The sequence below is a fragment of the Conger conger genome, chromosome 1 (assembly GCF_963514075.1).
Source record: "Conger conger chromosome 1, fConCon1.1, whole genome shotgun sequence".
Classification (NCBI taxonomy): domain Eukaryota; kingdom Metazoa; phylum Chordata; class Actinopteri; order Anguilliformes; family Congridae; genus Conger; species Conger conger.
The window spans coordinates 45,802,504-45,819,772 of record NC_083760.1 but is presented as its reverse complement, the minus strand read 5'-3'; the positions used below and the strand labels follow the sequence as shown (position 1 = coordinate 45,819,772).

Below are 17,269 nucleotides of genomic sequence, written 5' to 3'. Positions count from 1 at the left end.
CCTACTGGAGGGTGTTAGGTGCCATTATAGGTCATTGGTAGGATCTTTTAGTTCTACCAAGGGTGGTGAAGTGAGCAGTAAAATGAAGAAGGAAATTTGGACTGAAATCACACAACATGTGAATGCTATGGGTTTTGGCCAGAAGAGGACAACAGAGCAACTAAGATTTCGGTGGAAGAATCTTAAGGCCAGGGCAACAAAAGACCACGCTGAAGCCAAGAACAGCCAAACAGGCAACAACCCATATAAGAGGGGTGAATACACAGACATAGTCCTTGATATTATTGGAGGTGAAAAGTCGGAAGCTCTGCATGGGATCCAAGATTTTGCAGAGGATGCTGAGCCTGTGATGACAGCAGAAAGTGAGCCTTCTTCAGAAACATTTATTCTTAATCTCAGCCCTGTAATCGAGGGAGAAGGTCAATCACTGGTGGAGCCAGAAAGCCTAGTTCACACGGGACCCCCAGTGAGAGGCTCAAAGCACCCAAAGAAAGATGATGCCTATAAGGTACTTCTGCAAAAAGAGACTGAAAGGGCAGAAGTACAGATCCATCTAGCTGAGGAACAGCTTATTCTTGCCCGACTGCAGTAAACCAAGGCCAGACTTGAGATCCGCCTCCTAAAGGCCAAGCTTGGACAAGCTGGTCTCTCCACAGCAGACGAAGCAGATGATGATGATGAAGAAGAAGAACTCATAAGAAGAACTACTCATAAGAAGAACTAAGAAGTAATTTATTTTGTTAAGTATTGGACATTTAAGCCTTTTTTATCCAGTTCAATTCAATAAATCTTTGTTTGAAATCTGTTCGAAACATCCATAATGTATTTGTGAGAAAAAGTATGTATTTATTTGTTGTAGGTCTCAGATGAGCGGACTGCCTGTTTCCAAGAAATGGACAATGGAGGGGGATGTTTATATTATTTGTTTGCTGTTCCGTTCAGTCCTATTTTCTGTTCAAATAAAGCATATTGGCGTGACCCCACACCATTCTACCTGTTGTTCTTTACATAGCTACATTGTGATAGTCCCATTTAGACCACAGGTAATCCAGATTTGGTAATCCTGAAAAATTTCAATCCGGATCAGAGTAATCCAATCCCACATTGCTTTGAAAAACCAGCATAAAAATAAGATGGATTACGTGATCCTGGATAGCAGAAAAAGAGATTTCCAAATCTGGATCAGTTTGATCCAGATTGAAACTTTTGAAAAACCGGCCCCAGCTGGCCAGAGCTCAGGGAAATACGAAACACAAACTCTTATTGGTTAGCTAGGGGCATCAGGGCATGGCGTGGTACCGGGGCTGCTTGGATGGGATACACACAGTGAAGTACACATTAGTCAGCCTTCTGTAAAAGATCAGAGGAATCCAGGTCCCAGATCTTTTCTGACGGTGTCAATAAGACTCGCATCCGGACATTACATTTATTTAGCTGTCACTTTTATTCAAAGCGACAAACAAAAAGTGCAAAACAAAGGTAATTCGAACAACTACGGAACACAGGTTGGATAAGATACAATTCACATAAAGTATCAGTTATCTACAGCTAGGGCTGAGTATAAAAAATCTAAACCTTTTCTTGACTGAGTTAGTTATCAGCTAGCTGGGTAACTTGCTACATCTTGTTGTACATATTGTACCATTTTAATAACCTACTGTCACTTTGTAAACATGATCAGCAACCCTAAATTAGCTAGCAAGCCACGCTCTATCGTTGTCTAAACCGTCTAAACTTACATTTATAATTTCACTGAAATTATGACACAGTACTGTGCAGAAGTCTTAGGCACCCTAGACTTTATCATATATATGTTTATTTTTTGTGTGTGTTAGTATAAAAGAACACATTCGAGATTTCCACATATTCATTTTCCAAAAGAATTAATTTTACAGAGACATTTTTGTATTTCATTTAAAAAAAAGTAACATAACATATGCCAACTGCATAACATACTGTAAGCAATTGACTACTTTTTTACATAAAAACTTGATCAAGGCAGTCTGAGATCAGAAGCAAGGAGCCAACCAAAGTCTGCAGAAGAACTGTGGCTAGTTCTCCAATATGCTTGGAATAACCTCCCTGCTGATTGTCTTATAGAACTGCAGGACAGCGTTGGCTACCTCAGAAAAGTGATGCAAAAATATTGATTTGATTCAGTTATTAACTATTCTGTCAAATTACTAAAATTACTAAAATGTATAGTACGTTTATTTAGGTCTCCACCTCGCATCCAGCTCGCATCAAAATTCCACTGTCACCATAGTCTGCTGTGCAGGCAGAAATTTGATTGGTGCAAAATTACAGAGGACGTTGCTGTCAAACATATGTTCCCTATGCTTTTCGCCTTCCGAGTTATATATGCATGTCTATGGTTTCATCATTAATATAGTTTTACTGTGCAGGAGGAGAGGAGCAGATTGCTGTGCTACTCCTGGTCAGTCATAGCCCAAGGTACAATGATTACTGCTTTTTTAAGAGCTTTCACAGGCTAGTCTAATCATTAAAATCATAGGTAATGTAATAAAGCAATTCTTCCGTCCACTACATTCTGAAACAAGCCAATATACTGTTTCTTCTTTAATAAATAACACCCATTGGCGACAGCTGTCACTGTACAAGATGGTGCAATCTTACATATTTCACTAGTCCACATGCATATTGCAATCATGCTAAATTATTTCTACAATCTACAAACATCAGTGCTTTTAATAAATAAAATGCAAAAAGCCACTGTAACCGCATGGACTGTATCTGATTTTTTTAGGCATTTTACATTGGGTTCTGTTCTGGATCCTCCAGATACACAGAAGGGAATGTTACCTCAAAATCGCATATCAGCATCATCTATCACAGCCGCACATTTAAAATATGAATTTCATTGCAGTCTGTGCAATTACATTGCAGTTTGTGCAACCTTTAATTTAGAGTTCAGCTTTAATATTTGGATGTCAGAAAAATAGTGAAGAATATACTGCTGGGGCTGTGTACTCCTCTAAAAATATGACAGGTAAGTACATAATAAATTCAACAGGAACATACATTTCTTTCTTTAGAATATACATTTCCAATCTGGTCATTACAAATGGTAACAGAATAATACAGCAAATAAAAAGTAATAAACATACATTTACCTATTTGTTTTTTTATACATTTTATTTTATGTGTGATGTTATTGCAAACCAATTTGCTCACATTGCAGTAGCTGGATTGCCCCTTCTCTCTCTCTGACGATTTCGGCAAAAGGTGGCGCCAAGTCCAGGGATGCTATGATGTCGGATGTACATACAGCCTCAGTGTGTCGCTGCCTGTCTATGCCGGGCAACTATGTATAAGAAGGCATGCAATTCCTACACTGATCACCAAATATGGATGTATATACACATTGTTTCATTTCAAATCTAATGTGTTGTACAGAGCCAAATAACAGAAATTATACAATTGTCCAAATACTTATGTACAGCACTGTATATCATTTTAAATACACATAAATCTTTTTTAAAGTATAGTTGAAATACAAAACTGTAAAAAATAACAATTGGTTCATGTCATATCATTTGAGCCATAAACAAGTAGTCTCATATCTGTTACTTTTATTGGCTAAGTCAGACAAAAAGATTGCCAATGTGGTGAGGCAGTTTTATTAACTTCAAGATTTTGCCAAAGGTGTAAGTAAAAATGTAAGTCTCATTACAAGATTGAAATTACTTGTATTGTGAACAAGGTGATGAAGAGTAACATAGACTAACACACAAAAAGGAAACAGTGTATTTATAATAAAACATTGTACCTCATTTAATTCTGAAACCAGTTAGTTACTCTAATCATAATAATATTTGAGTCTAAGCTATAAACCAAACAAATACAACAACTTTTTCTGACTTCTGACCTGAATGATGGATCGATTTTGCGCCTTCTGACTAGAAGCTTCCTTGGGCAAGTCATGACCCAATTCTTATGCTTTGGAGAATGATAGATTTGTAACAGTGTCACAAAATGAAGGCAAATGCATTAAATGTATACATCTAAATAGATGAGTCTGCTCTAATGAGGACTCAAGTAAACTATATGTACTGTGTACTCAGTGCTGAGAAACAAGATCCTTGTCATTGTCATATCTCGCCAAATATGACTTCTGCTATACTTTTGTTTTTGTTGTCATTAGTTATATCGTCCAAGTCTGTGTGTGCCGTCAACCTACACCATTTAGCCACAGTATTTACCCTGCAAAAACAAAAAAATAGGTCAATTATATTTACACATAAAATCTAATCAAATGGCTCTCCATCATCCATAATCCTCTCTGCTGCCCAGTGACATCTTGGCTGGTCAGAGTTGGGGCATGTGAGGGACCAGTGCAGCCTGAGGCAACTGTCAGTCACTTTAATCTAACCACTCACACTTAATTAATCAATTAGACCAGTTGATTACACAGTAAACCTCCTCACCTGGTTACTTGGGTCTCATCCGGGTGCTAATTTTAAGGTAAAAACAAAAACCGGCAGACCCTATAGCTCTCCAGGACCAGAGACCACTGATCTTATGCAAGCATCACTTGCTGTAAGTAGTTTAATTGAAAAATGCCCACTGCTAAAAATAACCATGTATTCTCTCTTTTGAGAAAGTGTTTCTGTGCCCAGACACCAGGAAGTCATCACCACAGACTGCCAGCAGTCCAGCCCTCACTTCACTGAGCCAGCCCTGCCAAATCACGCTAATCTGTTGGCATGACAACTGCATTGGGATATCCACTTGGCCTAGAAAATAATTCAGTTGAAAAAAATGAACCAGCTTTGTGAAATAATGAGAAATAAATCTTAAGAAGATTTCCCCTTCCATGCCACATTTGCATTAAAATGCCATCTTTTATTTCGAAAATATACATTTCAAGAAATGCACAGTCAAGATGAAAGGCTCCATGAAAAGAGCCTACATGCATTTTATTCAGATCTATGCAATGATCTCTAGAATGAGTATTAACACGTGGGTATTATGCATGTATCTGGAGCACAAACAATGCTTGCCTCCATAAAAGAAAATACATCTCAAATTCATTTCATTTATGGAACTTCCCACCTGGCAGATGAAGAGGTCATGACTGCAATCAAAGTGTTCTGAAGGAGCCTACTTCAGATCTACACATATTATTGTACAGCGGCCTTAGGGTCAAACGATACAGACCGAAGCACAGAATACGACACTAGCCCAACCATCCATCCATCCATCCATCATCACCCGCTTATCCAGAGTCGGGTCGCGGGGGCAGTAGGCAAAGTCGGGTATTCCAGGCGTCCCTCTCCCCAGCAACGCATTCTAGCTCCTCCTGGGGGATCCTGAGGCGTTCCCAGGCCAGAAGAGATATATAATCTCTCCAGCGGGCTCTGGGTCTCCCTCGGGGTCTCCGTCCAGTTGGACGAGCCCGGAAAACCTCCAAAGGGAGGCGCCCGGGAGGCATCCTGATCAGATGCCCGAACCACCTCAATTGGCTCCTTTTGACGCGAAGGAGCAGCGGCTCTACTCCGAGCTCCCTCCGGATGTCTGAGCTCCTCACCCTATCTCTAAGGCTGAGCCCGGCCACCCTACGGAGGAAGCTAATTTCGGCCGCTTGTATACGCGATCTCATTCTTTCGGTCACTACCCAAAGCTCGTGACCATAGGTGAGGGTTGGGACGTAGATCGACCAGTAAATCGAGAGCTTCGCCTTCCGGCTCAGCTCCCTCTTCACCACAACGGTCCGGTGCAACGCCCGCATTACTGCTGACGCTGCACCGATCCGCCTGTCGATCTCACGCTCCCTTCTACCCTCACTCGTGAACAAGACCCCGAGATACTTGAACTCCTTCACTTGGGGCAAAGACTCGTTCCCAACCCGGAGGGAGCAATCCACCGTTTTCCGGCAGAGAACCATGGCTTCGGACTTGGAGGTGCTGACTCTCATCCCGGCCGCTTCACACTCGGCTGCAAACCGCTCCAGTGCGTGCTGAAGGTCACGGTCCGAAGAAGCCAGCAGAACCACATCATCCGCAAAAAGCAGAGATGCGATTCTGAGGTCACCAAACCGGACACTCTCCTCACCTCGGCTGCGCCTTGAGATCCTGTCCATGAATACCACAAACAGGACCGGTGACAAGGGGCAACCTTGGCGGAGTCCAACACCCACCGGAAACGTGCTTGGCTTTGTGCCGAGAATGCGGACACAGCTCTCACTTTGGTTATACAGGGACCTGATGGCTCGTAACAACAGCCCCGGTACCCCATACTCCCGCAGTACACCCCACAGGGCTCCCCGGGGGACACGGTCGAAAGCCTTCTCCAAGTCCACAAAGCACATGTGGACTGGATGGGCAAACTCCCATGACCCCGCCAGCAACCCTGCCAAGGTAAAGAGCTGGTCCACTGTTCCACGGCCAGGACGGAAGCCACATTGCTCCTCCTGAATCCGAGGTTCGACCGTCGGTCGGAGCCTCCTTTCCAGTACCCTAGAGTAAGCTTTCCCAGGGAGGCTGAGGAGTGTGATACCCCGGTAATTGGAGCACACCCTCCGGTCCCCCTTCTTGAAAATGGGGACCACCATCCCGGTCTGCCACTCTACAGGTACTGTCCCCGACCTCCACGCGACACTGAAGAGGCGTGTCAGCCAAGACAGCCCAACAATGTCCAGAGCCTTCAGCATCTCAGGGCGAATCTCATCCACACCCGGCGACTTGCCACTGTGGAGCTTTTTGACTACCTCAGCAACTTCCACCAGGGATATAGGTGCAGATTCCCCCGAGTCTTCGGGCTCTGCCTCTTCCACAGAGGACGTGTTGTTCGGGTTCAGGAGCTCCTCGAAGTGCTCTTTCCACCGCCGACAATATCCCCAGTCCGGGTCAGCAGTTCTCCTCCCCTGCTGAAAACAGCCTGAGACAAGCCCTGCTTTCCCGTTCTGAGTCGTCGGATGGTTTGCCAGAACTTCCTCAAGTCCTTCTCCATAGCCTCCCCGAACTCCTCCCATACCCGGGTTTTTGCTTCAGCGACTGCCGAAGCTGCAGCCCTTCTGGCCACCCGGTACCTGTCTGCTGCTTCAGGGGACCCCCGGGCCAGCCAAGCCCGAAAGGCCTCCTTCTTCAGCTTGACGGCCTCCCTCACCGCTGGTGTCCATCAGCGGGTTCTTGGGTTGCCACCCCAACAGGCACCGATGACCTTCTGGCCACAGCTCCTGCTTGCCGCCTCTGCAATGGAGGCTTTGAACATGGCCCACTCGGACTCCACGTCCCCAGCTTCCCCCGGGATGCGTGAGAAGTTCTTCGGGAGGTGGGAGTTGAAGACCTCGTGAACAGGGGCCTCCGCCAGACGTTCCCAGTTCACCCTCACTACACGTTTGGGTTTACCGGGTCTGTCCGGCAGCGTCCCCGGCCACTTGATCCAACTCACCACCAGGTGGTGATCAGTTGACAGCTCTGCTCCTCTCTTCACCCGAGTGTCCAAGACATACGGCCGCAGGTCTGATGATACGACCACAAAGTCGATCATCGATCTTTGGCCTAAGGTGCTCTGGTACCAAGTACACTCATGAGCTACCCTATGCTCGAACATGGTGTTTGTTATCGACAATCCATGACCAGCACAGAAGTCCAATAACAAAACACCGCTTGGGTTCAGATCAGGCAGGCCGTTCCTCCCAATCACCCCCCTCCAGGTTTCTCCGTCATTGCCCACGTGAGCGTTGAAGTCCCTTTCCAGGATGCCGCCCAGTGACTCCAAGAAGGCCGGATACTCTGAACTGCCATTTGGTGCATAAGCACAAATGACAGTCAGAGCCTTCCCCCCAGCGACACGTAGTCGCAGAGGCGACCCTCTCGTTCCCTGGGTGGAACTCCAACACAGTGGCGCTCAGCCGGTGGCTTGTGAGTATCCCCACACCCGCCCGGCGCCTCTCACCTTGAGCAACTCCAGAAAAGAACAGAGTCCAGCCCCTCTCCAGGAGTTTGGTTCCGGAACCAGTACTGTGCGTGGAGGTGAGCCCAACTATATCTAGTTGGTACCGCTCCGCCTCCCGCACTAGCTCCGGTTCCTTCCCCACCAGAGAGGTGACGTTCCACGTCCCCAGAACCAGTCTGCGACGCCGAGGATCAGCACGCCCGGATCCCCGCCTTTGCCTACTGCCCGTTGGACAAAGCACCCGACTCCGATGCCGACCCCTGCAGGTGGTGAGCCCACAGGGCGGCGACCCCACGTGACCAGTTCGGGCTGTGCCCAGCCGGGCCCCATGGGATAACTTAAATACCTGATGGTATTGCATGATGGATAAGTATCTGCCTGTACTTCTCAGCATTGAGGAGACCATTAATTCTGACCAAATGCCCAACTCCATTTGCAGAAATGCAGCCCCAAACTTGCAAGGAACCTCCACCATGCTTCACTGTTGCCTGCAAAACCTCATTCTTGTACTGCTCTCCAGCCCTTCAACGAATAAACTGCCTTCTGCTACAGCCAAATATTTCAAAGTTTGACTCATCAGTCTAGAGAACCTGCTGCCATTTTCTGCACCCCGGTTCCTGTGTTTTTGTGCATAGTTGAGTCACTTGGCCTTGTCTCCACGTCGGAGGTCTGGCTTTTTGGGCGCAATTCTTCCATGAAGACCTCTTCTGACCAGACTTCTCCACACAGTAGATGGGTGTACCTGGGTCCCACTGGTTTATGCCAATTCTGAGCTGATGGCACTGCTGGACATCTTCTGATTGCGAAGCGAAGTAAGCATGTGTCTTTCATCTGCTGCACTAAGTTTCCTTGGCCGACCGCTGCATCTACGGTCCTCATTGTTGCCCGTTTCTTTGTGCTTCTTCAACAGAGCTTGGACAGCACATCTGGAAACCCCTGTCTGCCTTGACATTTCTGCCTGGGAGAGACCTTGCTGGTGCAGTATAAGTACCTTGTGTCTTGTTGCTGTGCTCAGTCTTGCCATGGTGTATGACTTCTGTCATGAAACTGTCACCTTGGAAGCAGAGTTTGGCTATTCCTCACCCAGTTTTAAACCTACTACACAGCTGTTTCTGTTTCAGTTAATGATTTTGTTTCAACCTACATATTAAATTGATGATCATTAGCTCCTGTTTGGTATAATTGGTTAATCACACACCTGACTATATGCCAACAAAATCCCTGACTTTGTGCAAGTGTACCTAGAAGAATTGATGCTGGTTTGAAGGCAAAGGGTGGTCACACCAAATTTTGAAATGATTTAGATTTTTGTTCACTCACTTTGCATTTTGTTAATTGATAAAAATAAACTATTAACATTTCTATTTTTGAAAGCATTCTTACTTTACAGCATTTTTTCACACCTGCCTAAAACATTTGCCCAGTACTGTATTTGATAATTTAATGTTTATCTAGTATGGATTTCAGGGATAAAAAAACCCAAAACTTTTTAGTAGGGGACACCGGGGCACAAACTAACACGGAGCATTTTGAAACATGAGGATTTTGCATTGTTGCAACTAAGCCTAAAGGGTTACCTTTCAGAAGGGACCAGAATGATTCTTGTATTCAAAAGGGTTCAAGAATAGTAACCATTTTATATTTTGTCATTTTCAAGAGTGTGTCAAGAAAAGGGCCAATTCTTAAGGGGTTAAAAGGTCTTGAGTTTTAATTAAACAATACCATTGGTTGTAGGGTAAACACTTGAACACATTTCTTTTGCCATTTAAAAATATTGGAATCGGAACTGGGATCCATTGAGAACCTGGACCGATAAGCACAGACTACAAGCGGAACGGGAATCGATAAAATCCAAACGATGCCCACTCGCAAAAGATTTATTGTATAGATAAGGCCAAGGAATTAATAGATGCTGAATCTCTCACTAAGATGACCTGCATTAAAAAAGCAGCAGAAAGAACTGTAAAGGTCTTGGTATACATGCCTCCCAAAAGACTGCTTCTGTTATTTTTAACAGAACCACAGCAGTCAGTGAAAAATAGGTGCTTGTTGTGTTGAGCGTTGGCTGTGATGACCAAGATCCATGTTATTAGAAAGAGTGCAGCATTAGGTCAGAAACATTTCCCCTTCTACACTAGTAATCATTTTGGGAAGATAAGTCAGAGCTTGTGATGTTGCATCTGACACAGGCAGGCTCCATAGTAGGATTATTGAGGGATTCCAGGCAGATCATTAACCTGTTCTAGTTTAAAGCCATAGACATCCATAAGACTGTAATCTGCAAAGAGAAAGTAAATGTGCAAGGCAGCTCTGTAACATAGGCCAGTGTGGAATTATTTAACCATGTTTTTTTTACATATACGAAAGAAGTAGAGAGCAAAAGCAGAGCCTTGCCTTGCAGCAGATACTGAAGAGTTCCCTTGAGATTCCAAAAATACATTTTACAATCAGCTATCATAGAAAATGTCTCTAGTTGAAGGTGATGTAATACATATAGTGATCTGGAGTGATCAACACATTTTAATTACAGTCTCATCAGAATGGAGTCTGGGGTCGCCTGGAAAGACCTCACCCTATGTACTTAGAGAAGCCTGAATCTTCTGTCTTTGTCTTGAAATAATAAAAATGCATGCAACTCTAGGTTTGCGTTTTTAACTTTAATGTATCCTGGCATGTCTATTCTTGTCAAAATGTGGATTCACATGAATTAGTTTAGCATCACTGACCCACTCAGCTGAATCTGAGCCTGAGCAGGTGAAACCTGAAATAATGAAGAGGTTTAAGCAGAATTGAATGGTGAATTTTCATCCGTCGTGAGGATTTTATGCATCTGGCTTTGAGCAGCACATCGGCTGTCTCTTTTGTTTCTGTGTTTCATTTTCCTCCAGCATGACCCTGCATCCAGCACACTCCACTGCCCCTCCCCCATAGCCTTGCATGCTGAATAAATGGGAGATTTGCCATGAAGGGAAAGCAAGCCTGTTGGCCTTAATGGTCTTTTCTTGCATCTGAATTAAAGGGCCTGCTATGCTTTTATGGACTTGCTGCATTCATAGTCTACACGCATGAGAAATTCAGCTGTGGCCAGCCAGGATTCCACTTACTGTTCTTACTTAATCCAAAGTGCATAAAAAAACATTGTGCAATTGGCTTTTGTTCACAATGCTGTTGGTTTATTTGGCCGACTTTACACGTATTGATTATACACGGGCCTTCTGTGCCAACTTGGTAATCTGACTTCTTGAGTTCTGAGACAACCCACTGATGTTTTTATCAGAAAATCACACCCCTAATTTCTGTCAAATTATCAGAATATGCCAATGGTGGCCTGCCATTTACAGTTTGGAGACGGTCCAGAGGCTGCGTCAAGCCTGTTTTTTTTTCCTATAACATTTTGTTTGTCCATTTTGGTGGAAATGTAACACAGACAGTTCCAGAGTTGGGAGTCTATCTCTATTCTGTCCATAGTGCCCTTGTTATAATGAAACACTGAAGACCATTTCCCATCAGCTCAGCACCTAAGGATGCTTTGCTTTTATATTTTTGATTTCATTACCTAGTTGCTGATGTGTAGTGTGGCCCTATTTGATGAAAATGTGGAATGAATCCTGATGTCTGCCAGCCACTGTCATTGACAATATTACAGTGATCACTCTAGTCGTCTTCCCAGAACGACTGGCTGACCTTTCACAGCCACCCCTGCATGCTGTGAAAAGTGTCTCTGTGACATGCTAGCCCATTCACAGCAGCACACACACACAACAGTTCTCAGTTGCATTCAGCTGCAGCAGCCTGTGAGAATATATGCCAGCCTTTTGGAGTTCCATGTAGTTAAATAAACCCTCAGCCAGACATACTGACACACTTAGCAGTTGCCAAATCATCCACACTGTGATTTTCCTGCAAGTTTCAACTGAAAGTCTCCAGTGAACTGATCTGGATATCAGGAGACAGAGATGAGAAGAAAACTGAACACTGCTGAATGATCCTGCAGACAGGAACACTGGCAAAAGATATGTGAAGATATACTACCAGTATGCAGAAATTCTGAAGTAACACTTGAATTTCTGATGACCTTTCAAACCTTCAGATATGCCCATGTAGAAAAATGATAAAATTATTAAATGAGTAATTTAGTATTTAGCTATTTAATTTAGTATTATCCATGATAGAAAATACTAGCTTTAGCTACAGTTTTTACAGTTTTAGCTTGTGTCTGACACTGGCTGAATCAATATATGCAGTGACATTAGTGTGCTCTGGAGGGCACAAGATAACCTAGGGTTTCAGTGCGATATTAAGTGTGAACAATAGACATATGAATATCTTCCAAAGACTCCTAATAAATCAGGATCTGAACAGCACTGATAAGAAATTAATCCAGAAGGAGCAATTGACAAGTGCAGAGGAGCCATATATTTTTCAGCACTTTTGCTCCAGGTTGTGTTCCATTTTGGCCAGCGAACGGGCTGAAAAGCACAGAACCGCTGTGCTTGCACAACAGGACCATAAGCCATTTACCTCATTTTTTCAACGATCAAGTCTAATTTCCCACAAACCGTAGGGCACTGCGAGCATGTGCTAATGCAGGCGAGGGGTGAAATACCACAAAAGCAACTCATGGCGAGCGCCAATACAAACAGGTTTAAGAAGCGTTCCTTAGACCTGCTGTTCTTGCTCTGCATTTCTGGAAAACACAAGGCTCAATCTCTTTCCCTGAACCTGTCCTCTAACAGATTGCACCTCCCTGGTGTAAAATCCAGCTAGTGGGTGTTTCACAACAGAGCTTGAGCTTGTCTGAACTGGTCAACCAGCTACCAGCTCTTTCAAAACCTAGCTTGAGGTGCTTTTTTCAGCAGAGCTTGGAGAGGTACCCTTCTTCAGAGATTACCTACCTGGTTTTGTAGTCGTTAAGGTGGGATCCTGAATCGCAATAAATCTGGGGAAAGTAGAATCGGTGGGACTGCAGATTGATATCCATCTTCACGGCGTGTGCCGGCTCTGCTGTTCCTGGCAGGAAAGCTCTCTCTCTCCGGGTGCTCCCTGCTGTATTACTGGGACAGGTACCAAGAAGGCCTCAGCATCCAGCGCGACTCTTCAAACAGGGCAGCGTAGGGAGACAGCATTCCTCAGCACCCCCTCCTTTTCCATCACCCCAGACACATTAATCTATTTTACAAAACTCGTTTTGGTGGTCAGCACAAAATAATTACGAAAGGGACAATTTTGTTCCAGGTACTGTATTTTTTTTTGTCATGGATACCTCTGCTGCTTCTGATGAAGAAGGGAGACAACCAGAGACGGGGGAGAGAGAGTGAGTCGGAGAGATATGGAGTAAGGCAGTAGGATGAGGGGCTGGATGTGGAGATGTATAATGGTCCTGAGTGTAAATGAATCCTGATTCTCGGAGGCGGTGTTTTCCAACTGCGGCTGCCTTGCTCTCTACTCCTGGCAGATTACGTAGCCCCGCCTGCTCGTCCCTGACAGCTCCCCCCACTTCCCTCCCAGCTGTGACACCCCCCTCCCCCTGTCGAAGCTGCGATGCTCAGGCCAGCCCTCCCCCACACAGCGTCTGATGGATCTGCTCCTGTAAATCCAGCAGCCGCGGTGTGCAGCGCATGTCCAGATCGATCGGCCATGCTGAGCGCACGTGAACTGATGAGGTCATCCAGTAATCAGACCAACTGCTCTTCTTGTTTCTCTGTCTGCTCCAGGATAGCATGGACCAGAGCTCTCAATCACACAAACCGGCTCAGATACGCTTGTGTAAACGCGTGCACACACACACGCACATGAACACACACACGCATGCAAGCACGCACACACACATATTAATCACATACTTGCACACACCCCACTTGTTTTTTATCATCCTAATGAATGATAATGAATGACATGGGGCTGGGTATTTTACCCATGGAGAGGTAAGACATATCTCTCTCATGCTCATGATGGCTGGGGGGTGGAGTCTAAGCCTTCACGAACCTGACTTGACTCTGCCCTCTGGGCGTGTCACTTATGATTACCATTATCGTTTGATAGCAACCCCAAAAGGCAGTGCAACTTCAATGTTCACTGCAAAAGTGGGTTGCCAGGTCTGTTAGGGAAAGAGGGGATCTACTGAGGGTTGCCAGTGGAGGAGGAGTATTTGGCTGAAGGCTTCAGTGGAGGTGGGGGATTCTCTGAGGGCTTCAGTGGAGGAGGGGGATTCTCTGAAGGCTGCAGTGGAGGAGGGGTGTTGCTAAGGGTTGCCAGTGAAGGCAGGGAGATTGGGTTGTAGCTGTGTAACTGAAGATGGAACCTGTTCTGGGAGACTTTGAGTCTTAAATATAAGATTAAAATACTTGTTGAGATTGACTTACACTCAGACCACTTTATTAGGTAGACCTGTACACCAAAATCGGTAATGAAAATATCTAATCAGCCAACCATGTGGCAGCAACTCAATGCATAAAAGCATGCAGATGTGGTCAAGAGGTTTGGTTGTTGTTCAGACAAAATTTCAGAATGAGGAAGAAATTAAATCCAAGTGACAATGATATTAGAGTGATAGGTGGTTCGAGACTTTCAAGATTTGCACACAGAACAATCGCTGGAGTACAAAAAAACTTTGGCAGAAATTTTGTGAGTGAAAATGCCTTGTTAATGAGAGAGGACAGAGGAGAATGACCAGCCTGGATCAAACTGACAGGAAAGCGACAGTAACCCAAATAAAGATGAGTTACAAGTGGTAAGCAGAAGAGCATCTCGGAACACACAACATAACAAACCTTGAAGCTACAGCAGCAGAAGACCAATAAGTGTAAAATGGTCATTAAGGGACAAACAATCCTAATGCAAACGTAAAGCAACGTAAAGCAACTGACTGACCTGTCAACACAGGGTACTGACACCATAGGCATTACCCACTCTAAGCTGTATAGGACCACAGCCTATGGATTAAAGGTTATGTACTGCAGTCCTGAGAAATCCCACCCACACACAGAGAAGGGAGATACGGGGGATATGGACGCAGGTGTAGAGCTGTACTGGAGGAAGGGGGGAGGTGCAGCAGACACACAGAAACAGCTCCTCCCCCACTCCCCCATGTCTGCCCTTGCACTTCATACAGTAGCTTCCTAATCCTTAAAGAGACACGCACCACTAATGTGTGCCTGTGAGAATGCATTTGAGCTGGATGCACTCATCAGTATCACTGTATTTGCCTTTCAGGGCCAGGTCTACTGTTTGACCAACAGAAACAGTTGAATAGACACAAGTGAGAATGGAATAAAAATTGTGTATAGTAACTGTTAATTCAAACAGTTTTTTCTTCTATATGTTACACATCATACCTGAATGAACTGAAAATTGAAAAGCTAAAGTATCACAACCAAACTAATCACATTTTCTCCAAACATTACATTACATCACATTACATTAATGACATTTGGCAGACGCTCTTATCCAGAGTGACGTACAACAAAGTGCATACCCATAACCAGGGATAAGTGCGCTGACAGACCCTAGACGGAAGTACAATTTCAACTGCTACCTGTACAACAACAATAAGGACCAGGGCCTATTTGATTTTTTTTTTTTTTTTTTTTTAAACAAACAAATAAGCAAACAAACAACAAAGCAAAAGTGACCAAACTTAACTAGCCAAACACTGCTTACCTAGCCAAACTAAAAATACCAATACACAAAAAAGTTAATCACAGAAAGACAACAATTAAGGTTCACAGGGAGGTAGGGAGGGATGGGGAGAGGTGCTGCTTGAAGATAAATAAAGATAAAGTTTCCTTCTCACAATCAATCAAACCTCATGAATATAAACTCTAAAAAATTGTCAGCATTTTTTCTGCATATACTTTTGCACTGTACCTTGTCATAAGGCCGCATCATGAACATCCAGTAAGATGTGCACCAATGAGCCAAAACATTGGCCACCGAGGCATGGACTATACAAAACCTCTAAAGGTGGTGGTATCTGGCACGAAGCAGGAGATCCTTTAAGTACTGTAAATTGTGAGGTGGAGCCATCGTAGATCGGACTGAGATCAGGGGGAATTTGGAGTCCAGGGCAACACCTTAAACTCTTCATCATGTTCCTCATACCATTCCCGAACAATTTGTGCAGTGTGGCATCAGGGATTACCATTGCCATGAAGGGGTGTACCTGGTCCGCAACAATGCTGTTACTGTTTAATATATCCAAGACCCTCACGTGTACTGTTTTTATGAGATCATCAATGCTATTTGCTTAATCTGAGAGTGGTCATAATGCTTTGGCTCATCAGTGTACATTCATGGTATTTTGTACATGTATACAGTTCATAAGTATGAAGGTAGGGATGCAATTGCTACATGGATTATCTCATATGGATGTAAACATCCTCAAAGTAATGGTGCCAGTCTGCATTTTAACATTCATTGCTTAATTTCAAATCCAATGTGCTGGAGGACAACACGGTGATTCAACATCCTAAGTACATATCAGTGTATGACACTGACCCAGGATGACTAAAGGCACCTGAGTCACCAAACCAAAGGGGAAAAATCCAGGGACTGATATCTTCCCTTACCCCCTTCCCTTCCCTTCCCTTCCATACCCCATCATAACACAGAAATACAGTGTTTTAGCATGACAAGTACACCTCCGCATATCACGAACGGATTCATTTCACTAAGCAAAATATTTATGTATATTGACAAAATGTTTTCAAACAGACTGAAAAACCCTTGTTTGTGTTATACGCAAAAACCTATTCAGGTTTTTGGCATGGGTAAATTAGCTTAATTAAAAAACAGCGCAACTTAAGCAAATTTTGCATTTGGTGCTTAAATTGTGTGTAAGAAAGGAAACTAGATACAGTATGTACAGGGTGTGTCCGACATTCAACAAAGAAAAGTGTGATCTGCACATTTTATCTAGGTGTATTTTATCACTTTTTATCTAGTGCATTACCACCAGGGAATCATTATTTAAATGTACTTTATATTATCAATGTTTAATTCCAAAATTATTTCCATGAGCTGCAAATTAGTTTTAGAAGAACAGTAATGTTCTTCTGTAAATTTGACATCATATCTGATTAGTTAAGGACTACACAAGTCTTGCAGTCAATGATTTATGACTTAGCACAGGAAATACTACATTCAACCAAAATTAAGAAGCATGATTTGAGAAGATTTTGCCCATCACAGGGTTAGCCAGAAAATGAAATCTCATCACATTTGTCAAATATGAATAAAATATGGGCTGTATATCAATATCTTTATTTATGTCAGTATTTATAGCACAGCATTTGTTACCTCATAGTTGGATTATGGTAATATTTTACTGTCTGGTTGCACTAATTCAGCT

The 17,269-nt window shown here is 43.8% G+C and overlaps 1 protein-coding gene across 6 annotated transcripts in view; it reads right to left on the bottom strand.

The window, feature by feature from the left end:
• Nucleotides 1-17,269, bottom strand: part of evla (Enah/Vasp-like a) — a 79,807-nt gene that overhangs the window by 50,831 nt on the left and 11,707 nt on the right. Inside the window, exon 1 of one of the 6 annotated variants that reach the window (XM_061239431.1) lies at nucleotides 12,816-13,134. The exons of 1 other annotated variant lie outside the window; for it this stretch is intronic. In XM_061239431.1, the coding sequence (XP_061095415.1) occupies nucleotides 12,816-12,901 (86 nt within the window). In that variant the 5' untranslated portion in view covers nucleotides 12,902-13,134. Of the gene's footprint in view, nucleotides 1-12,815; nucleotides 13,135-17,269 lie in introns of those variants that run through there. 4 more of the 6 variants (XM_061239422.1, XM_061239415.1, XM_061239476.1 and 1 more) reach the window with 4 other exon arrangements.